General features: G+C 43.6%; 1 protein-coding gene, 2 long non-coding RNA genes and 1 pseudogene across 3 annotated transcripts; 3 read left to right on the top strand and 1 right to left on the bottom strand.

Moving 5' to 3' along the window:
• The first annotated feature begins 303 nt into the window (after positions 1-303).
• On the top strand, positions 304-5,863 carry LOC113015390 (uncharacterized). The gene is made up of 2 exons (XR_003271098.2): positions 304-916; positions 2,633-5,863. It is a non-coding gene; the product is annotated as an uncharacterized LOC113015390 (long non-coding RNA).
• Positions 5,864-15,604: 9,741 nt separating this feature from the next.
• Positions 15,605-17,888, top strand: LOC145423561 (uncharacterized). The gene is made up of 2 exons (XM_080296225.1): positions 15,605-16,061; positions 16,953-17,888. Exons 1-2 carry the CDS (start codon positions 15,802-15,804, stop codon positions 17,221-17,223), a joined length of 531 nt encoding a protein of 176 aa, XP_080152351.1. The 5' UTR covers positions 15,605-15,801; the 3' UTR covers positions 17,224-17,888.
• Positions 17,563-19,215, bottom strand: LOC145423562 (uncharacterized). Its single transcript, XR_013904606.1, has 2 exons — positions 18,632-19,215; positions 17,563-17,827 (listed from the first exon to the last, which is right to left on the bottom strand). It is a non-coding gene; the product is annotated as an uncharacterized LOC145423562 (long non-coding RNA).
• Positions 19,216-20,879: 1,664 nt separating this feature from the next.
• LOC113014302 (uncharacterized) lies at positions 20,880-22,563 on the top strand (annotated as a pseudogene).
• Positions 22,564-23,815: the final 1,252 nt, after the last annotated feature.

The following is a 23,815-nucleotide window of genomic DNA, read 5'->3' as shown; positions in this document are numbered from 1 at the left end:
GTGCTGCTTTTCGTAGGAAATATCTCCGACTGAGATTTAGGGGATTTAGCGATAACGGCATCGGCGCTCTTGAAAATCTATCCGCTCTGTTTGCTCACATAATTCGCTGGGAAGCAAGCGCTGATCGCGTCAAGCATCATCAGTAAACACACATTAACTTTCTGGGTGTTTACCCTTACAGAAATGGCTCATAGGACCACGTCAAACTGAAAAAGAAAGAAAGACTCCTTGACCTCCCACAGGGGTCAGGTGTGTGGTTAAGGGGGTGAGGTGGAGGGTGTTGGTGGGGGAGGGGGGGTTCTCTCTCTCTTTCCCTCTCTCTTCTTGTTTTGCTCTTTCTGTTCTCCTCTGGTCATGTGACCCCTTTCCCAGTCATATAAAGTGCCTGCCTCTGCCCCGTCCATTAAAGAGACTCTAAATGACCCCCAGCTGACCTCCGCAGAGAGAGGGATGGCAGTAGCTGTTTAAAAAGACCTCCGTTCCACAAGGTAAACAAACTGACCCAGTTTAACCTCTCCCCTAATGTAGCTGCTCATAAACCCTCTAAACTTCAGTGTAATATGTTTTACTGTCTCTGTTGAGTGCGTAATCCAGCTGCAAAGCTGGGAATAATTAGATGTATGTAACCAAAAAAAGAAAAAAAAAAACCTGTAAAAAAGTATGATAAATAGCAGGAATATTTCAACTAACTGTGTAGTGAAATAACTTTATCATAAGACTTTGATAAAAATATGTCCTCTATTACAATAATTGAACCATAAAATATTATGTGTCTTGGCATTTCTTTTCATGCTATTTGTTGTTACCTGGGTTTATGACGTAAACTTGAATAGTCACACTGGTTTATATATTTCCTTCTAGGTCGAAGTACTGGCTGCACAGGGGCGTCCATCCATTTATTCCAATGGTGCTGAAGGTATGTTGTTTGCTGCATCATGCGTATGCTGTCAGTGATGATATTGTTCATCTAAACTTGTCGTGCTATGTTCAAAGTTGGATCTGGTGGTGGGGAAAGAGAACAGGCAACAATGTAACAGTAGTATAGATGTGAAATCATGCGTTGATACAGTGCAGTGTACATAGTTATATAAGGTTTATGGGTTTTAGCATGTAAACTTAATTTACAGGTCTACATCACAAATATAAAGTACTTAAAGGCATGATGATTTTCAGTTACACTTCAAAGACTTTCAAGTAGTGTGCAGACATGTAATGTGATTTATGTTAAAAATGATACAACATAATAACACACTCTATCTCAAACAGGGCAAAGCTAATTTTTTTCTTATTTATTTAAAATCTCGACGTGTTACCAAAAAGAAAAGAGTTCGCATGAAATTCAGGCTTTAATTTTATTGATCCAATCAGCTGATGCTCAAAACTATTTTAAACAAAATTCAAGACAGATTCTTAAAAAAACAGAAAAATAAAATATAATCCAATTTATTTTTAAAACGATGTATAAACACATTCAAATGATTAGGTTGGGTCACATCCTGGTAATCCTATAAGGCTAAGGCTTCAAACTGCTTTTAACCTTTTTGCTACGTATGATGATCAGTGAGAGCAGATATCTCAGATAGAGTCATCTTTGGCACCAAATCTGGTTAAAAGAATAAGTCCCACTCACCTGCTGCCTTAACCTCTAAGCGAGGAGCAACCAATCAGGAGAAAGTTAGTTCAAATGAAGGTTGTACTTAAAGCTAAAAGGGAACTATGAAGGGATGTTATGCAAAGCTTCTCTATTAGAGTCCAAGTATAAAGATCACAACCATCTCAACCATCCAATAGGATCATGTTTTATCTGGGTTGGCTGAGGGCTAGTTACAGTCGAACAACACTAATCCTCCCAGATGAAAATGTTTGCCTGTCAGAGGAATTCTCACATGATGGTCTAACCTGTTTGAATGTCAAGTGAAAAACCCCTAAAATGAAATATTCTGCAGAGGACACAATGTTATCATAGCACATCAAATATTAATGTGACTTTGAGGCAGCGCAATGTTGTTGTCATAATGGATCTTTAGAAGTAAAGCTGTTTTTCCAGAGATTGTGAAATTCTAACAATTGCCTCTAGAAAGCTCAACCCTCTGCAGCTCCCCTGTTATGCCCTTCCACAATCTTCTAGAGGGGATTCAAGTCCCACCGGATTATCTGCCAGAAGGTAGAGCAGGTTGTTCACCAATCAGCCGGCTTCTCTAGTCCACAGGTTGAGATGTCCTTGAGCAAGACATTGAACCTCAAACGGCCCCTGATACCTCCCAGTTTTTTTGCAATGCCTATCCATTGCTCACCCGCACAATTAGTCTATAGAACATCGAGTGTTGTTTTAAGGGGTATAATTAAGTCCACCCCTTTGTGAAGGCTTTTCACCTCTTTGGAACATCCCAATGGAAAACCATTTACAGCTGTAATGCCAAAATGTATAAAACCTAATTTGAAATGTAACATGGTCTGGCTTCTGAAAATCTGCCTATTTAGTGAAAAAACAAACCCTAGTACTAGGTTGCCTAGATTCGCCAGCAGGCCAATGAATGTTGTGCAGTCCAAACAAAGCATTGTTTTTGCCTTTTTTTTTGTTTTTGTTTTTGTTAATCGTCATATTGTTCTCTCTTCTTTATTTCCTTGATAGACTTGATGAATCGTTTCCTTCCAAACATTCAGGCCCACACAGATTCAAACCCACTCCTGATGAAGGGAAAGAAACAAGCTACGGACTCTGTCCTTCGGACGAATTGCAGACATCCAGATTTTCACAGTCTGGGCCGAGGTGAATCCTGTGGGGGAGGGGATGGAGTGGTGACCTGTTGAGATGCACAAAAAGGAGGGGAAAGATCGTGCCTGTATCACACATCTTCAGAACGAAGGGATGGAAGGAAACCCGTGAGGCAAATGGAGTTCCATATCCTCAGGGACAGTCTGTCGGGGGATATTTCCTTCAGAGCTTCACCGGCTGTGTATACATTTTACATATAGCAAGAGTGCTCTGAACTGATTGTGAACCTCACTTCCATGGTTCCCAATTCAAACTGTTATCAGAATGGATGTGTCTACCTCTTGCGTTAGATCCTGAGGCATAGCTAAGGATGAGTAAATAAATAATGCAACATGCTAAGGAAAAGGCATCATAATTCTAGCAGAGACACGTCTATTCTCACCCTGTTGTGCTCATTAACCTCTATCAAATCAGCTCCAATGAATAAATAATTCACCAAGTGCCTTATTGTTGCATTGTTTTGACACTTTTAGATGTTTAGTCCCATTACCCAAGTTAACATATATGCCAGCGCTGGAAGGAAAGATAGCTACTTTTTTTCTTTTATGTTGTTTTTCTGCTTCTTTGTATGCATTACAAGCATGCAGGAAAACACCACCCGGCCTCATATACAAGAGCACAGTCTATTGCAGATGTACTGCTTAATCAGAGACGACTTCAGTGGATATTACAATTCCAAAATAGCTTTCTCTCCGGTGGAGAGCTTCATTCTGTCTTGTGCATAAGTCCAGATAGGCTGATCCTTATTCCTCACAGCTGTATGTCCTCAGTGGCAGACAATAGTTTTCCATTAGAGGAAGTGATTCTCACTGGAGCCTCAGGCCAAGCGTCAGACAATGGCACAGCGACCTAAAGCTCACATCTCAGGCTCCCAGAGTCAACTCTCATCACCTCCAGAGGCTGATTTCCACTCTGCAGTGGCTTAAAGGGACAGGCTTATCTGAAGTGAGCTTGTCCAAGTTAATAAAGTTAAAAGCAACTTATTTGATTAGGAATGCATACAAGGGAGGATGCAGTCATCTATCACTGGCAGACGAGTCAATTTCAGCGCTAGATCGATGGTGAGCAGACCAGCAAAATTAGAAAGTGCTAAAAGGCTGTGAAAACCTTTTTTTCCAGTTAACTTCTTACTGTGAGGTATGGGGTCCTACTGAACCCGCTGTGCTCTGTTTCAAGGTTACACTGAATTAGTTTTTGAATAAGAGTTTGTTGTATTTGTTTTTCCTTTCAAACATTTCAAACAGACAAACAGGTAGACTGGGCTTAAATATATTTGAATCAAAGTAAGTCTTGTTGTGTGTTTGTTAGCGTTATTGTCAAATCTGTCAAACGCATAGACTACTAGAAAGCGATATGGCATTCAGAATATAGACTCACCAAAAGTTTTAACCTTTTTTTTTTTTTAAACTAGACTTTATTGGTGAGTCAAAATATGCGGTCTTTATGTCCAAATGACCAGTTAAATCAAAGCTAGTTTATATAAACACCTAAGGCATTTTAAACTGGCTTCAAGTTCAAGTTCAAGACTTGCTTTTGGGGGCTGACAGACCATTAGACTAGCTTAACTTAACCAGTTAGTTTAGCTTAGCATACTGTAAGACCTTGCGTTACATTTTTTTTTTTCCAAAAAATGAAATATCCTGGGATGTATAAGTGGGACTATTTCTTGACCAGAGATCAGAGCGTCGTGGATCATTTTCTGACTGTCTTTGAGTTCCCCTTGAAAAATGTTGGTAGGGGGATTTTACTGCACTTGTTTTATTTATTTATTTATTTATTTTAATATGCCTAACTGAGCTCAATCTGGCTCCTTATTTGTTTTATCTCATCATAAGCTAGCACGTATTTCATGTGAAGAGACCCTGAAAAGACTTGCACAGAACAGGTTCAAGCTGAAGACCCACTTGCAGCAGTGGCAGCCCTGCTAACTACTCAGACTTTTTTTTAATACTCATACAAATAATCTTTAAGAATATTAAAAAGTATTTATGCTATCAAGCCTGTGTGTGGTTTTTAATTGGTTTTGGAAAGAGAAGTTTACACACATACCAGATTTAATTACATTTATTTAAAAGGGGGAGAAAAAACCTATAGCCTCTAGCTATTGCTTTAGTGTTATCTTGCCTATATGTTGCACTTATTGGATGACTGTTATACATATGCGACTATAATAATGGTTAATTACATCTGTTGTAGCTGAAAACATAAAAAGCACTGGCTTTTTGATTTCATGAATTGTGCTAACCCACTAGTATTTGCCTTAATCATGTTCAGGATCTAAAGCAGCTGCCTCTAGCTGTTTGTTCTGTAATTAACTGGAGGGCTCTTAATCTTACTGAGATTAAAACACCCTGATCAATGTTGAAGTGTCCCCGTGTCTCCTGAAGTGAACACTAATGTGACCAGAGGTCACTGTGTGTCACTTACTAAATGGAGGCTTAGATTGAGTGTGATCGATCTCCAAAGGACTTCAAGTCAACGGCAGCAAATACTAGCAATGAAAACAAGGAATGCTTTGTCAAGAGTTTTTTTTTTTTAATTTTTAAAAATTAGTTTTAAAAACATAACATAACTTTTCATTATTCATCTAAGAGCATGAAGTGACAAAAGCAAATGATATCAAAATTAAGACACGTAAAGGAACATGTTTAAAAGAAAGAAGAAAAAGAAAAACTGATAGAAAAAGGCAAAGAAAAACAGGGAATATAGGGAAAAGCATACAAACCCCAAATGTGAAGTCAAATCGCATATTTATTGTGCTACATCTGTGTAGTCAAAGCAGAGTCTTTACCATAAAACGACCTTGACTCCAAACTGGCATTTGGAGTCAGGGGGCTGAGGTATTTCACGTTTAGCTTTGTGCAGTGCTATTAACCCTACAATGTTAATTGTGCGGCACAGGCGGGGGAAAACAGTGTTGCTGCGCTGGTATAAGCATTTCTCTGTGCACATAACTAACTTCTAATCGCTATGCTAAATGTAATAAGGTACATTACCAAATTTAATGTGTGTAGCTCCAGCATAAATTTTGGGGGGATTTTAAACTCTTTATTAAAACAGACCAGAGGGAAAGACATGGAGTAACGAGCTTTGAAAAAATAGTGAAAAGTTGCTTAGATGTCAATTCAGGAAGACATTTACAGTTATGAAGTACAGAAATAGTTGTTTGTGAAACTAAAGGAAATGATCTGCCAGTTAATTTCAAGTCAAGCAACTAATAGGAACAACACGACTGATTGACATCAGATGCAGTGGTGAATTCATCAGAGGGTGAGCGATGTCGTATAAAAGTTGACTGTACTGAAGATATGGCGTTATGGTACTGTAGCACTGGTGTAACACAAGTAGTGGGAATGTAAGACCTGCTAGTGCTACTTCTTGCCTTCTTTGAATGCAGTATAGTTATCTTTAACCACAGTATGAGGACAGAAGGAAAATATGGGCTAGACAGGTTCTAGATTCATAGGAGCCAAGGGTGTCTGACAGAGGACTTGTACACCACAGTTATGGAAAACAAAACAGCATTTATTAACAATAAGAGTTCAGTAGGTTGTGCACAATTAAACTAAAGTAGAGCGCGCTTTTTGAAAATAAACCCAATTTTGTGTTGTCTTTGTGTCCTTCTTTAAAAGTCAATTTCCTTCGATGCAGGACCCTGCATCGTGGGACGTGAACCGCTAGGAAGAAGTCTGTCAATATTCAATAGTAACTGTGTGTTCGTAACCAGTCGAGTTACAATCTACCAGTTCATCCAGCTCTTTGGACTGGGGCTCGTCATCCAGTACTGGAAAAGTGATCCTCGATTCTTCTCGGGTTTTCAAAACCAACCCTATCCGGTTGTTCAGTCTGACGTCACTAGCCGTGTCTGGACCTAAACTCCGCTGCAATATATCAAACGATCACTATGGCATTACTGAGAGTTGAAAAACTGTCTAAAGTCTTTCATCTTTAATAAAATGATCAGCGTTCTGCCCTACCAGGTGTAAAAATTGAGTTTAACATCCAGGCATCCATGAAAACGGAATTTATGACATTTAACAGAGTTAGAAGCTAGCTTCTATCTAAATACAATATAGCATGTCCTGACTGCGGGGTTTTGGAAACAAATTAAAACGTACAACTCTGTTATCACTTCCAATATAAATGAAGACAGAAAACTAAACAGCAGTGACGTTTGTAGGGTTACTGAAGTTTGGCTAGCTGGTATATAATGATGTGCTACGTGACCGCTAGCGACACAGCTATGTTAGCATAATATAAACAAGCTAACTTTTTTTTCCACTCGATAAAAGTTAACGTGAGTGTTGTCGGTGGTCAGGAACAAATGTAATCGCATGGCAGGATGCTGCAAAAGGACCAAACTTCAACCAGGAGAACAACTGAGAAAATCCATCCACAATACGAGGTTAGTCATTCATATACTGCTGCATGGGCTGGGCTGTAGTTACATCCTAAGGTTTCAAAAACTGAGCTTAAATAAATGATTAGCGGTAATAAAAGCCGAGGGAGGTCAACAGTGATCACTGACTGTTTTAGGAGCTTTTTGAGATCAAATAGAAGAAAATACATAACATTAAACATGTTAACAACACAAAAGCCATATTAAACGCAGACTACTTTAGGCCCGGAAGTAGGATTCGTCGCGTCATCACTGAACAACCGGATTGAAATAAGCACAGAAAAAAAAAACCCTGACCTGGGCAACTGCTCAGAACACAGTTCAACCATTCGGCTCTGATATCTATAGCTTATTACAACTAATTGCTACCAGTGTTTCTAGATTTCTTTCAATATAATTCTTCATTGTACACCCTTGTTGATTCTAATTTTCAATGTGCATAGAAAACACAAACAATACTAAATACCTCAGAAGTACATTAGAAATACACATTGGCTTTAGGAGTTATCAAAAGTTCCAAACTAGGTAAAGTGCAGGTTAAGGCTCTTTAATTTCAAATTACTAATATTTAGCGTGCAAAACCAAAATTAGTACCATGAGAAAAATAAACATGTTAACATAAATTCACACAAAACACCACATTTTACACCCATACCTTAGTAATATGACCGTAACTTTCAAATAACATTTAGTATAAAGTGCAACAGACTCATTGCTTTATCCTCAGTGTTCTGTCCTTATTGTGCGTCCCTTTGCCCAACTTGACAGACAGCTAACGGTTTCAATGAACATTGGAGGCGGAAGTAAGTTTAAGGCTTTTTACTTCGTCAGTAGTTCAATGATTGACATCCTTTTCTTCCCGTAAAACTAAAAACAAACACAAAGTAAATGTCACAAGATGTCTTTACCTCTTTACACACACTTCTAGGATATGAACTATACTGTTATATAGTATGTGTAATCAACAGCGACTCAGTATTGATCACAATACAACTTAGCGAGTTTAGCTTCCTCAAAGATAAACATAGCACATGAAATAACTGGTTTCTAAACAAATCTATGTAATAGAAATGCACCAAATAAACTTGTAAACATGTTGTACATTAATACTCACAAGCAATAACTCTCCAAGGCAGAAACGTTTTAAAGAGCAACAACATATTCTGCAGGCTAACAAGCGACCAGCTTCCTGTTTCCTCTACCCACAGGAACACAGAAAAACCCCACCAAAATAAAAGCAGGTGAGAATTCCCATTATGACCAGCAGAGGGTGCTGAAGAGAAAGAACCTATGCATGCCATAACACTCCCCGTCTGGTATTGTAAAATACCATTATGAACCAACTGAAACATCATAAACTGCAAGATTTTACAGATTATATCTGAATACAATGTTTACCATCATGACACACATACTTCTCAGTCCTTTGGGGACATCAATAACACTGTCTCTGACACAGGTCTCAGGTAAGTATTAATGGTTCCATTTCTTGAGACCCTCACTTCAATCTTCCTGACCCTGCCATCCTTATCCGGGAAGATCTGGTTGACAAGTCCCATTGGCCATTCATTCCGCCTCGCTTGTGCATCTTTGATGAGCACCAAATCTCCCACCTTGAGGTTTGCATGGTTACGTTGCCACTTGTTCCGGCTTTGCAGTGTCCCTAAGTACTCCCGTCTCCATCTGGTCCAAAATGTGTTTGCAAGGTGTTGAACTTGCCTCCACTGCTGTCGATGGAGATCCTTCTCAATAAAACTTCCCGGAGGGGGAAGAGGAGTGCACACCTTCTGAGTGAGAAGCATGGAAGGTGTCAACAGGAAGGGTGTGTCAGGATCTGTTGTGATAGGAGACAAAGGTCTAGCATTAATGATGGCTGTTACCTCTGCCATTAGAGTAGAAAGCACCTCATGTGTCAAGTGAGAGTGCGGGGTTTGGAGAAGCATTGCATCCAGGATACGTCGGGACAATCCTATCATACGTTCCCAGCTTCCTCCCATATGAGAAGAGTGAGGTGGATTAAAGATCCAGGTGCATCCCTCTTCTCCCAGGTATGTTTTAATGCTTGACACGTCGGGATCTGTCAGTGTGAAACCTAGCTCCCGGCAAGCACCAACGAAATTAGTCCCACAATCGGATCGAATCTGCTTAACAGGCCCTCTCAAACTGAAGAATCGACGCAGGGAATTGATGAAACTTGATGCGTCCATCGACTCAATCAGTTCAATGTGCACAGCACGTGTGCTAAGACACGTAAAAAGAACAGCCCACCTTCTGCTATTTGCCTGGCCTCCTCTTGTGCGCCTTGTGACCACAGACCAAGGGCCAAATACATCCAAACCCACGAAGGTGAAAGGAGGTTCGGTGCTGATACGATCAGAAGGCAGATCTGCCATTCTTTGCTCAGTTGCTTTCTTCCTAAGTCTGTTGCAGGTGATACAGTTGTGGATAATCTGTTTGATTAGCCTCCTTGCTCCTGTAATCCAATATCCAGCAGTACGGACTGCACCTTCTGTGAACACCCGTCCCTGATGCATTACTCGCTGGTGATGGTGTTCTACTATCAACTTGGCAACATAGCTACCACCTGGAATAATGAGAGGATGTTTCTCCTTGTAGTCGATGTTGGCGTGTTTGAGCCTTCCACCTATCCTCAAGAGTCCTTCATCATCACAGTAGGGACTGAGTTTTTGTAAAGAGCTCTGTTTTGGTATGTCTTTACCATTAGCAATACAGGCAAGTTCCTCCTCAAACATTTCCTTCTGCACACTTTTGATGATGACAATCTCAGCCTTTGTCAGTTCCTCTGCTGTGCGAGACTGTTTGCAATGATGCCATGAACTGCAAGAGGGACCTTCATCTTTGCTCTTGAAGACCTTTGCAATATGAATGAGCAAGCTAAGGGCCTTGAGGAGTTTCTTCAAAGAAGAAAAACGTCTGAACCTTTGCGATCCAAGCAGAGACCCATCATTACTCGTGTGAGTGACAAAGCTGCGTATTTCATCATCCAACTCGGGGTCCACAAGGTCATAGGTTTCAGCTTCTCTTGTAACACTAGCTTGTAACAAGAAGGCAGGTCCTTTAAGCCAGGCACTGTCACCAAGCATGGCGGCAGGCACCGAGCGTGTGCCTATGTCAGCAGGGTTAGAGCTCGTAGGGACATAGTGCCATTGTTTTGGTCCTGAAATCCTCCTGATTCGCTGCACCCTGTTGCCAACATATACATAGAACCTCTTCGTCTGGTTGCTTATATAGCCTAAAACCACACGACTGTCTGTGTAGAATTCAACTGCCTCAAGATTTAGGTCCAGTTCACTTGTGATGACTTCAGCAAGCTCTGCAGCTAAAACAGCAGCTCCCAATTCCAGTCTTGGAATTGTATGAGCAGATTGTGGGGCCAATTTTGCTTTCCCTAGAACGAAGCCCACCTGATGGTTCTGATTTTCGCCAGTGGTCTTTAGGAAAGCAACTGCTGCAATGGCTTTAGTGGAGGCATCTGAAAAGATGTGTAACTCTTTTCTGATTGCTGTTGACATCGTAGCAGAAGCGTAGGTCCTTGGAATATGTACATTCTTGAGATCGACAAGAGATTCTTTCCATGTATCCCACTCGGCCTCCCTTTCTCTAGGCAGTGGAGTGTCCCAGTCTAGGGCCTCACTTGAAAGTTCTCTCAGCAGCATCTTTCCCTGGATTGTAACCGGTGAAGCAAATCCTAAGGGATCAAAAAGACCATTGATTGTAGCTAAGACACCTCTCTTTGTAAAGGGCTTCACTGTCTCTGCTACTCGAAAGGTAAAGGCGTCTTTCTTTAGGTCCCATATCAGACCAAGACTTCGCTGTGTAGGTGTCACATCAGTCTCCAGATTTAGCTCTTTAAGCCCCTTTGCACGGTCATCTGGAGAGAATGCATCAAGAACCTCAGAGCTGTTTGATGCTATTTTATGCAGGCGAAGGTTAGATGTGGCAAGCATTTCCTGTGCTCTCTTCATTAGATCAATAGCTTCACTGGCTGTGGGCCTTGACATAAGCGCATCATCAACGTAGAACTCCCTCTCAATGAAGCGTCGTGCATCTGATCCGAATTCCTCTTCACCATGAGCTGCTGCACATCGAAGGCCGTATATAGCTACGGATGGTGAGGGGCTGTTGCCAAACACGTGAACCTTCATTTGATACTCACAGATGTCATTGGCAGGATTGTTGTCTTCATGCCAGAGGAAGCGCAAATAGTTTCGATGGTCCTCTCTTACAATGAAACTGTGAAACATCTGTTCAATGTCAGCGGTTACTGCAACAGTTTCACGTCTGAACCTCAACAATACTCCCAATAAGCTATTATTGAGGTCAGGTCCAGAGAGGAGAACATCATTGAGAGAGACGCCATGGCACTTTGCACTTGAGTCAAACACAACCCTGATCTGATCCGGCTTCTGAGGATGGTACACCCCAAACGTAGGTAAGTACCAGCACTCCTTGTCCACCTCAAGTGGAGGAGCCAGTTCAGCATGGTCACGATCAAATATGTTCTGCATGAAAGCAAAGAAATGCCTCTTCATTTCAGGCCTTTTTTCAAGGGTGCGCTGAAGAGAGGATAAGCGTTTGACGGCCTGGTCGCGATTGTTGGGCAGCCACTGGCGAGGTCCCTTAAATGGAAGTGGCGCCACCCAGCTGTTGCTGTCATCTATGAACATCTCTCTCTTCATGACCTCTAGGAACAGTTTGTCTTCAATAGAAAGGCCGATTTTGTTATCGTCCTCGGATGTATCAAAGATGGTGCTTCCAAGAGTGCATGCCTTAACTATAGGTGTTTCGGTGGTAGGGAAGGCTTTACGCTCAGACTTGGACCCATAATTCTCTTTGATATGAACCATATTTGGACATGGTCTGAAATAGGATGGGCGATTGTTCTCAAGCACATTAGTGTGATAGGCATCCACAGCTGCAGGCTTGTGAGCATCACCTAAACAGACATCACCAATGATGACCCATCCCAGATCCAGTTTCTGTGCATATGGGGCATTGTGAGGACCGTTTCTATGCTGCCTCGCTTTGTGGACACTAAGTAGGTCGCGTCCAAGTAAAAGGAGGATCTCAGCTTTGTGATCGAGTGGTGGGATGAGATGGGCTATTGGCCTTAGATGAGCATGTTCTGCTGCCACCTCGGGGGTAGGTATCTCAGCTCTGTTACTTGGAATGTTATTACATTCAATTATTGTCGGCAGCGTGACTGATGTGGCTCCATCTAGTGACTCCACTACAAAGCCTGTAGCTCTTCTACCCATCATTTCTGTTGTTCCCGCACATGTACGAAGCGTGAATGGAGACTCTGACCCCTCTATGCCATAAACATCAAAAAACTCTGACCTGGCAAGTGACCGATTACTCTGATCATCGAGCACGACATAAGCCTTTGTCACTCGCTCTGGCTGCGCTTTTGGGAAAACCTTTACCAAGCAGATCTTAGAACAGGATCTTCCTCTCTGAGCTTCTCCACATACTTCGGTACAAGTCGATGTTATAGCAGGCTGAGTTGTCTCTTCTGTGCCCTCCCCGCCATGACCAAAGAGAGTTGCAGGAGGTGGTCCTGGATGAAGGGCAGAGATATGATTCCTGCTTTCACATTCTGTACACTTGATTGTTGTGCTACAGTTCTTGGCCATGTGACTAGTGGAAGAACAGCATCTAAAACAGATACCATTGTCCTTGAGGAAGGTCTTACGCTCCTCAATGGGTTTATTGCGAAACCCTCTGCAGCGCTTGAGGGGATGTGGCTTTTTATGAATAGGGCACTGCCTTTCCACATCACAGGTTTGCTCTCTCACGCTGTCTTGGCCAGCTTTCCCTTGTGATATTTCCGTCTTGTGAGCAGAGACCAAACCCTTATAGGTCTTCCTCACTGTAGTATCTGATCTAAAGTGGTCTGTTGTAGATGCTAAGAGTCTGAAGCCTGGATCATTGCGGGCTTGTGCCTCTCTGCAGACAAAATCACAGAAAAAGGAAAATGGCGGAAAAATGACACTATGGTCAACTTTATACCTAAAACCCTGAGAGAGCCACTTTTCCTGGATATTGTGTGGTAACTTGTCCACAATTGGAGCGACACCACGTGCAGTGTCAAGATAGCTTAGCCCTGGGAGATAACCCTCTGATTTTGCTGCCTCAACCTCTTGCAGCAGGTCACTAAGCTCTCTCAGCTTAACAGGATCTTTGCTACTGACCTTTGGGAAGTTTGTCAGCCTGTCGAACAGTGTTTTTTCAATTATCTCTGGAGAGCCAAAACATTCCTCCAAGCGCTCCCAGGCTTTGTCCAGTCCAACTTCAGGACGACAGACATGCACCGTCTTTATTCTTTTCACATGCCGTGCTGAGTCGTGCCCTAGCCACTTAATAAGGAGGTCCAACTCTTCACTGGGGCTGAGTTTTAGTCCACTGATTGCATTCAGAAAGGAGGATTTCCACGCCCAGTAATTTTCAGGGCAGTCATCAAACTTTGTGAGACCAGCATTAATAAGATCCCTCCGTGCCAAGTACCTTGCTATATCACCCACCTGAACACTGCCATCTGGTAGGAGTTGAGGTGTGACTCGATCAGGCGACCTTTCCCTTGTGCTCTCTGGTGGGTGCGGTGTTGAGTGGGGATAAATACCAGACTTTGGTTCCTGAGATAGCCCTGATGTTGGAATGGCTTTGTTTCTCATTTTGAACAAGTGAGATTCAACATATGGAGTACCAAAGCTTTGCCTGGGTTGAATCGTGGGCTTCAGCTCATGAACAGTTGACTCTCTATGCTCTTCCTCTGGTTTAGCACTCTCGGTTGGCTGTAGATGCTGCTCCACATACTGCCGTGTCCTTTCAGCAGTCTCTTCAAAGGCTGGTTTCCTTTCAGTTTTGACAGACTCCTCTGCTGCAACCTCAAGGATGCTGGCTTCAGCCATAGCTGCTGCTACCTCCTTTTCATACTGTAAAGTGTTCAATTTGGCTTCTATGCGAGCCTTTTCAATCATCATTTCTGACTCTATTTTGGCATAATCGGCTCGTGCGCGAGCTGCCTCCAGTTTAGCACGAGCTGCAGCAGCGGCTCGACTGGCTGATGATCCACTCGATGCTATAGAGGCCACTGACCTGGTCTCTAGAGCCGACAGCTGCGTTATTTCTTTTGTGGCTTGTGTGTCCTCCATCCCACAATGCTGCTGTGTGGCAAGCGTAAGCAGTAGTAGAGATGAGACGTGCTGGCAGACGAAGTTGCTGTCTTTGATTATCTCTGCCCGCTGAGAAGCTGCTTTTTTACTGTTCTGTCCTTATTGTGCGTCCCTTTGCCCAACTTGACAGACAGCTAACGGTTTCAATGAACATTGGAGGCGGAAGTAAGTTTAAGGCTTTTTACTTCGTCAGTAGTTCAATGATTGACATCCTTTTCTTCCCGTAAAACTAAAAACAAACACAAAGTAAATGTCACAAGATGTCTTTACCTCTTTACACACACTTCTAGGATATGAACTATACTGTTATATAGTATGTGTAATCAACAGCGACTCAGTATTGATCACAATACAACTTAGCGAGTTTAGCTTCCTCAAAGATAAACATAGCACATGAAATAACTGGTTTCTAAACAAATCTATGTAATAGAAATGCACCAAATAAACTTGTAAACATGTTGTACATTAATACTCACAAGCAATAACTCTCCAAGGCAGAAACGTTTTAAAGAGCAACAACATATTCTGCAGGCTAACAAGCGACCAGCTTCCTGTTTCCTCTACCCACAGGAACACAGAAAAACCCCACCAAAATAAAAGCAGGTGAGAATTCCCATTATGACCAGCAGAGGGTGCTGAAGAGAAAGAACCTATGCATGCCATAACACTCAGAAAGGGTATTTTCAATGCAAGAGGGCTAGCGGAAATTAGCATCGGAGCTAGCGGAAATTAGCATTGGAGCTAGCGGAAATTAGCATGCTATGCTAGTGCACATGCACTGACTGGGACATTGCAGTGGGGGAGCCAAGGCAATAGCATATTATAATGGGCAAGTTTTAAGATTCAATTTATTTAACGACAAAAAAAAATTTTTTTTAAAGCAATTAAAAACACCCCTGGCCAGGGAGAACAGAGTTAAAAGCATTAAAAACAATACAATAAAAGTCAATGGCCTCAGCCACAACATTAAAATCCACTGAAGTCCCAACGGGGCAAAAAAAAAAAAAGATCAGCTTCCTCGGCCGTCCTTGTCTGCCTCTTCGCTCTGGTGCCAACTGAAAAAGGAGAGGGGGCAGCGACAGTCTCCGTTTTATATATCACCGGAGTTTCTTCTCACCAGGAATTACTCAGGACTTAGCCCAGATTAGCCCAGATGGGCTAAGTCCTGAGTAAAACATGCAATAAAACCATAAGAATAAAACACTGTCCATTACGGTGTGTTCACACCGAACGCGATGGACGCGAATAAAACGCCCCAAACGCCCCTAATTTGACGCGTGTACATTCGCGTCTCAACGCGTGTCCAAGAAAAATCCATCGCGCGTGAACCGGAAATGTGGGAGGAATGTGGGAGGGAGTTGTGCCAGACCGGTATCTTTGCAAGATGGCAGCTATCGAGCTAGCGCTTGAAGAGAGAGTCTCCCTTCTCTATGTACTGTGGAGAGCAGAGCAGCAGCGTAAAAGACGTCCTCGCCGTACCTGGGTCCATCAGGTCCTCCAGAGGCATGAGCAGTTTGGTGAGTTTCACCACTTGCTCCAGGAGCTGCGCCTGGATGACGGCCGATTCCAGCGCTATCACCGTCGGCCAGTTTGAGGACCTGCTTTCCCTCGTCGGTCCCAGCATTGCCCGCCTAGACACCAACTACAGACGCTCAATCCCACCTGCAGAGCGCCTGTCCGTCTGCCTGAGGTTAGTAAAACTATTTAATACGGTAGTCCTTTATTGATATCTGTGCTAATATGCTAATCCATCCAGTTATACACTGCTAACATGGATGTGCTATGCTAACAGTGAATGCTGTCGGTGTTTACTGAAAGCAAACTGTGGTACAGAGACGACTCTTTATAATATTTCTAGTGATACTCAGAAGGTCTCATCAAGCCCCGATTTAATTCGATTTATGCTGTTATCAGTGTTTGAATGATAGCATGGCTGTGGTGTCACATCAATGTATGCGCTCGGTGTTTGCTGATATCAAACTGTAGCATTAGGACCACTGAGTTAACCTTTGTAGTGATACTCACTCCTTTTTATTTAGACCTGGTTTAATTCTGGGATAGCTGAATATTTGTATATAATCCCTGCAGCTGTCAGACTCTATAGCAGGGGTCACCAGCCTTTATTAAAACAGAGTTAGATAAAACTGTGAACAGTTTGGTTCATCTCTAGTTACATGGTTCTATCTTGATAAGCTATGTCTTATCACAGATTAATTTTTCAAAAATATTAATGATTTAAGCAAGGAAAGGGCTACATGTCAACATACAACTCTTTATTTCTATTAATGTCTCACTTCATTCCTACCTGATTGACATGTTTAGGAATTATGAGTGATTGGCTCACTGTAGTTGTGAAAGTTGCTACCAATCAAATTATGATATGTTAAAGTTAAAATAAAACACAACTGTTTTAGATATTATCTAATATACATTTTGTAATTATCCTTATAATTACAAAAGGTTTTATGTAAGATTCATGTTTTGTGATTTAAATCTGACATCACAAAAGTATTTTGGAATTTGAATGATGTATTTTGTAACTGCAGTACACATAATACTGATTTTGAACAATTTTGTCCAGGTTCCTTGTCACCGGGGACTCCTTCAGGACCATCGCGTTCAGTTTCAGAGTCGGTGTGTCCACGGTGAGCCAGATCACCCCCCAGGCAGCGACGTCCATCTGGGACTGTCTAGTGGACGACTTCATGGCTGTGCCTTCACCTGGAGACTGGCACTCCATCACAGAGGGATTCCAGGAGCGCTGGAACTTTCCTCTGTGCTGTGCAGCTCTGGATGGGAAGCACATCCAGACAAAGGCACCCCATATATCATATAGGAGACACACACATTGATATACACTAAATATTCATTTCATTTCTTTTTTGTGGTGCCCAAATTGATGCACCTGCTTGATTTTGTTTAAACAATTATTGCACACTTTCTGTAAATCCAGTAAACTTCTTTTCACTTCTCAAATATCACTGTGTGTGTCTCCTGTATGATATTTAACTGACATTTTTTATTGTAACAACCAACAATTTATACAGGAAAATAATGTCTATTAACAAGGTTGCCCAAACTTCTGCATCCCACTGTATCAGTATATTTTGTCATTAGTATAATATGAAATAAATTCTACATGTGTCAAGTCGTGTGCCAACATTTGCTGTGTAGTAGAACTGAGACATTAGTCATTATAAACATTTATTTGAAATAATATTAAAAGTCTCAAACAGAAAAACATTAAACATAAATATATAAAATATAAGAATTTACAGAGAGACAGGAATAAAAAGGACCAGCTGCTCTCCAGAGCAGGAACAAGGCTGAGGAGGAAATGCTCCATTGGAGACTGGTGTGGCCTCTTCAGGGACTCCAGGATGGCCAGCTCCACCGCCGATGGACCGTCCTGGGACCCGTCCCTCATCTGCCTCGGAGCCGTCCTCCTCTGTGGGCCTGTAAAACAGCACAAAACACAAAGAAATGAGAAGGCTGCTACTAGATTTTAATTTCAACATTGAGAAAAAAAAAAAAACAATAACAGGATATAATCAGATTGGTTGTAGATATTTAGTAAAGGTGATCACAAGGGAATCCCACCGACTAAAAAGGTATCAGTGCTTGCTGTACATATCTGTGGGTGCAGCAGCAGGAGCTCAGGGACTGGGGATGCTCTGCTGCAGAATCAGTTGGTTCTATCAATACAGTATTAAATGTTAACAGGTTCGATATAATAATCGTAGAGTAGACAGTGGTCCCTCATTTATTGCAGGGGTTCTCAGAATAACTAGCCCCTGGTCACAGTTCTCACAATTGATTCTCAAAGTGCAAACCTTTGTAGATTGCCCGCCATCTGCCCGCCACTTTCGTGCGCCTTTTTCCCTCACGGTGCAGGTGTCTATTTCCGAATGAGGCTCATAGTTATGGGTGTTTTTGTGCTGTTTTTTCTATTGGACGCGATGGTTATCAAAACCAAACGTGATAAATTTGGCAAGCGCAGGAGATTTGTCAATCAGGCTGCAGAATGCAATGCTGTACTGTGCAATAAAAAATCAGCGAAAAAGCAAAGCAGTGACGGATGAACAGCGGGACCACTGTGTGCTGTTTATTAATAAACAATAAAATATATTCCTAAATGATAACATGCATAAAAGCAGAACGGTATTTGTACGTCAGTGGGAAAATAGCGGTGGCTTGCTAGCTTTTGTGCGGCTTCCCCGGGTCAGTGAAAACTTTCAAAAGAGAAATGAATGAACTTACCAGGTTGCCCGATCTCTTCACATATCTTCCTCCAAGCTCGGTCCTTTTTATTCCTGTCTCGGTACTGAAAGCAGCTGGTGTTGTACAGCTCCGAGTTGTTTGCTACCGCATTGATTAGCCTTCCCCTCCATTGAAGTATGAAAGGCTTTGGCTGGATCTGCCCCTTTGACCTAGGTAACAGCCACGTCACCAGGCTCCTGATTGGTTGTCGCGGCGCGATTTGACGCTGGAGTTCAGATTTTTCCAACTCGAGCGGTAGACGCGAAACGCGCGTATGCACAAAATGCAACACAAAAACTCACGCGCGTGGTTTTATTCGCGAGTCAAACGCGCCAGACGCGCTACACTGACGCGCGTTTCACGCGTTTTGGCGTTTTCGCGACGCAAATCTGCTTCCGAATTTTCGCGGGACCCGCAATCGCGCGTCATCGCGCCTTTCCATTGACTTTACATGTAAACCTGACGCTCTATTCGCGTCCATCGCGTTCGGTGTGAACACACCGTTATTCTCCAAAAGTTGATTCTGTTCATCTGGGCGTAGCGTTTTGTGGGAGAAATCTTTCGTCACTCATCCAAGTGACTTCTTCAGTCTCAGCTGACTGCAGGTTTCCCCAATCTTATAAATAGTACATTTGCATAATGACTGAAACCGGTACATTATTAAAAGATTAAAACATAGCAACCCATGCAAGATGAAAAACACTCAGTTAAACTTGTCCATTCCACCCCATGACAACTGTAACACCTTTAGTACCAGTCATAAACTTGAAGGTCTTTAATACTATTAAGCTGGGCATCTTAAATGGACTGGGCTTGTTCTTATATAGCGCTTTTCTACTGTATCTGAGCACTCAAAGCGCTTTATACAACTGATTCATTCACCTAATCACACCAGCACTTTTTCCATTCATTCACACTCCTCAGCCTCCCTGGGAAAGTCTATGCCAGGGTGCTGGAAAGGAGAGTTCGTCCGTTAGTCGAACCTCGGATACAGGAGGAACAATGCGGTTTTCGTCCTGGTCGCGGAACACTGGACCAGCTCTTTATCCTCTCCAGGATACTTGAGGGTGCATGGGAGTTTGCCCAACCAGTCTACATGTGTTTTGTGGACTTGGAGAAGGCATTCGACCGTGTCCCTCGGGGTGTCCTGTGGGAGGTGTTGCGGGAATATGGGGTGTCTGGCCCATTGCTACAGGCCATTCGATCCCTATACAACCGTTGCAAGAGCTTGGTTCGCATTGCCGGCAATAAGTCGGACTCGTTCCCGGTGGGTGATGGGCTTCGCCAGGGCTGCCCTTTGTCTCCGGTTCTGTTCATAATTTTTATGGACAGGATTTCTAGGCGCAGCCAAGTGGCGGAGGGCTTTCGCTTTGGTGGCCTCAGAATCTCATCTCTGATTTTTGCAGATGATGTGGTTCTGTTGGCTTCATCGGGTGAAGGCCTCCAGCTCGCACTGGAACGGTTCGCAGCCGAGTGTGAAGCAGCGGGAATGAGGATCAGCACCTCCAAATCTGAGGCCATGGTTCTCAGCCGGAAAAGGGTGGAGTGCCCACTCCGGGTCGGGGATGAGTTCCTGCCACAAGTGGAGGAGTTGAAGTATCTCGGGGTCTTGTTCGCGAGTGATGGGAGAAGGGAGCCGGAGATCGACAGACGGATTGGGGCTGCAGCTGCAGTAATGCGGACGCTGCACCGGTCCGTCGTGGTGAAGAGGGAGCTGAGTGTAAAAGCGAAGCTCTCAATTTACCGGTCGATCTACGTCCCTACCCTCACCTATGGCCATGAGCTGTGGGTAGTGACTGAAAGAACGAGATCGCGGATACAAGCGGCAGAAATGAGCTTCCTCCGAAGGGTGGCTGGCCTCTCCCTTAGAGATAGGGTGAGAAGTTCGGCCATCCGGGAGGGGCTCAGAGTAGAGCAGCTGCTGCTCCACATCGAAAGGAGCCAGCTGAGGTGGTTCGGGCATCTGACAAGGATGCCCCCTGGGCGCCTCCTGGGTGAGGTGTTCCAGGCATGTCCCACCGGGAGGAGGCCCTGGGGCAGACCCAGGACACGCTGGAGAGATTATATCTCTCGGCTGGCCTGGGAACGCCTTGGTATTCCCCCGGATAAGCTGGAGGAGGTGGCTGGGGAGAGGGAGGTCTGGGCCTCTTTGCTTAGGCTGCTGCCCCTGCGACCCGGCCCCGGACAAAGCGGATGAAGATGGATGGATGGATGGATTCACACTCTGATGGATGCATTGGAGAGCAACATGGGGGTAGTATCTTGCTCAAGCAGACTGGAGGAGCTGGGATCAAACCACCGACCTTCCGGTTTGTAGGTGACCTGCTCTACCACCTGAGCCAGTCACATCTTAACACATGAGTCTATGTGGACTGACCCAGTTTTTGGAGCCAGCGTCCATTAGAAAAACTGCAGTTTTTGACACTTGTATTTATTTATTTAAATGTTTCAAATGTTCTGAAGGCTGTCGGTTGCTTCTTGCTGCTTGGTTACAAAGCGATGCATGACTCGGCTTTAGGTCAGGCTGGGCTTTTATAAACTGGTGGAAACCCTAGAAAGGTGGGTACAAGCAACACACATAGACATAGACATTCGCACAGATACATTTAAATATAATGTACATGTAATTGTGCCTTTTGTACATTATTTTCGTCATTTAAAATGTGCTGTCACACATTGCATGTAACTAAATACACGAACAAGCGGAATTGTACAAGGCAGCGCTCACCAGCGCTGCCTTGTATGGGGCAAGCAACAGCGTGCAGTTACCCTTCAGTGGTCTCACAGAAGAGTTGGCTCGCACACGAGAAGCCCTGCAGTACAGAGATTCTAAAGACTGCAAGGTGGCATCAGCAGGTATTGAGGTAAGGACAGGAAGAAAGTGGAAGGCTGAGAAGGCAGTTGAGGTGGCGGAGTCACGCCTAAGGCAGAAAACACTGATGGGGGTCTTAGCAACAGGGGGAGCAGGCTTGGGGTACGTCCCAAAGGCCCAGGTCAGCAGGGCACAGGGAAAGGAGAGACACCAGCTACTACAGGAAGAGGTCTGAGCAGGTGTGGAGGAGGAGCGAGTAAGTAGAGCTGTAGGCCTTAAGCGGCAGGGAGCATGGACAAGGTGGGAGAGCACCTTGCAGCGCAAGGTCACCTGGGCAAACATCATGCAGGCAGACTTCCACCGGATCCGATTCCTAGTGCAGGCAGTATACGACACTCTGCCAAGTCCAGCAAACCTCCATCTGTGGGGAAAGAGTGAGACACCTGCCTGTCCCCTGTGCTCTGGAAGAGGGACCCTAGAACACCTCCTTAGCAGCTGCCCAAGGGCCCTGGCCGATGGTCGGTATCGTTGGCGGCACGACCAGGTGCTCAGAGTAGTTGCTGAAAAGATTGCCTCAGCAATCAGCACCAGCAAGCATTATCATGCTCCGAGGAAGGCAATCTCTTTTATTAAGGCTGGAGAGAAACCCCAGGTGCGCCCACATTTGACAACTGGCCTCCTCAACACAGCCTCTGATTGGCAGCTACAGGCTGACCTGGGTAAACAACTAAAGTTCCCTCAGAACATTGCAAAAACATCACTCCGGCCAGACATGATAATTATTTCTGAGGCCTCAAAACAGTTGATCATGCTGGAACTCACAGTGCCCTGGGAAGAGCGGATTGAGGAGGCCAATGAAAGGAAACGAGGAAAGTACCAGGAACTAGTGCAGGAGTGCAGGGGAAGGGGCTGAAAGACTTTCTATGAGCCCATAGAAGTGGGTTGTAGGGGCTTTGCAGGACGATCACTCTGCAAAGTCCTAGGCCAGCTGGGCGTGGCTGTGGCAGCCAAGAAGAGGGCCATCTAGGCTGTGAGTGAAGCGGCAGAGAAAGCCACAAGGTGGCTGTGGATCAAGAGGGCTGATCCGTGGGTAGCTACTGGTACGCAAGTCGGGGCCTGATCACCCCCGGCTGGGTCGCCTGGGCGAGGGTGTATGATGTTGTGAGACCCGAAACACCTGATGACCCTAGGGTACATCACTGAAGATGCGTACCAGTGCATCCAGGAGATGTGTCTTTATAGTAGATATATTCACAGGAAATTTAAGTTTTCCTCTCGCTGGTATAAAATAAGCATGATGAACATTTTTTTTGCTCTGTGCCGTGATTATAAACTTTGAAGTCAGTTAGCTGGAAAACAAATCAAAGACGCAATTGCACTGTCCCGACTACTGAGGACTGACACTCTTTAATGAAGTCTGAACTATATATAGTCATAACGGAGTGGGTCGGTGTTGTGGGGGTGTTCATGATGAGTTTTGGCAGTTGGCATGTTTTTCTAACTTCAAAACCTCACCACTGCAAGGATATTATTTACCTTGATATGCCCTTGAAATAATAGTTACAGATCAAATATGTTTGTGTAGCAAAGGCTGTCTCAGTCTCCATCCTTTTAAATATTGTATGTTCCCCTTCACAGCTGCTCCCTTGGATACATGTAAATGTTGCTGTTCCTTATTCTTTCAGCTTTTTTCTCCCCCTCTCACTCTGCTTCCATCCTTCAGGCCGTTCCACTTTGAAGTTGTGTCTCGGCTGTGTGAAATTTGAGATTAAAGTCCATATGTTTACGCCCCCCATCATACTTACAGAGATATAAACAAAAAGAGAAAAAAGGGGAGTTGTTGTTTTTAACAGGTCAAAGTCAGCCATATTATTATTACCATATCCTTGCTACGTGAGCGCTTTCAGCCTCACCGGATCAACCTGATGCAGACCATCACCTTAATTTCTATTTATTTATCAGATCAAAACACAAAGACACTCAAACACATTGCATCTGCGACCTTAAAGTTCCCTTTTTCATGACCCCCTGCAGATTTATTTCACGCCTAGGGGTTGAAATTTACTAGTGGGTGTGATTTCTTTTTTGGCCCACCCCCAGTTTTCTAAAAATGCATTGCCTTTTCACAGGCTGCCATTGCAAACACAAAAAGGAATTACACAAAAGTGTTATAATTTTAAATGATATCTCTTCAACCCACAAGTATTTTGAATATTACTTCATAGCAATTGTTTCTTCGAATAGCTTTGAATAACTTTGTACATTTTCAACATGGGAATTGTTGAATAGTGTCCGTAAAGGTGTGTCTAAGCTGTGTTGTGTGTATGCAGGGGTTAGAGTGAATCAGAAGGATCTGGAACGGTGTTCTTGCA

This window comes from Astatotilapia calliptera, chromosome 22, assembly GCF_964374335.1.
Source record: "Astatotilapia calliptera chromosome 22, fAstCal68.1, whole genome shotgun sequence".
Classification (NCBI taxonomy): Eukaryota; Metazoa; Chordata; class Actinopteri; order Cichliformes; family Cichlidae; genus Astatotilapia; species Astatotilapia calliptera.
The sequence above is the reverse complement of the archived record's forward strand: the minus strand, read 5'-3'. Positions and strand labels throughout refer to the sequence as shown.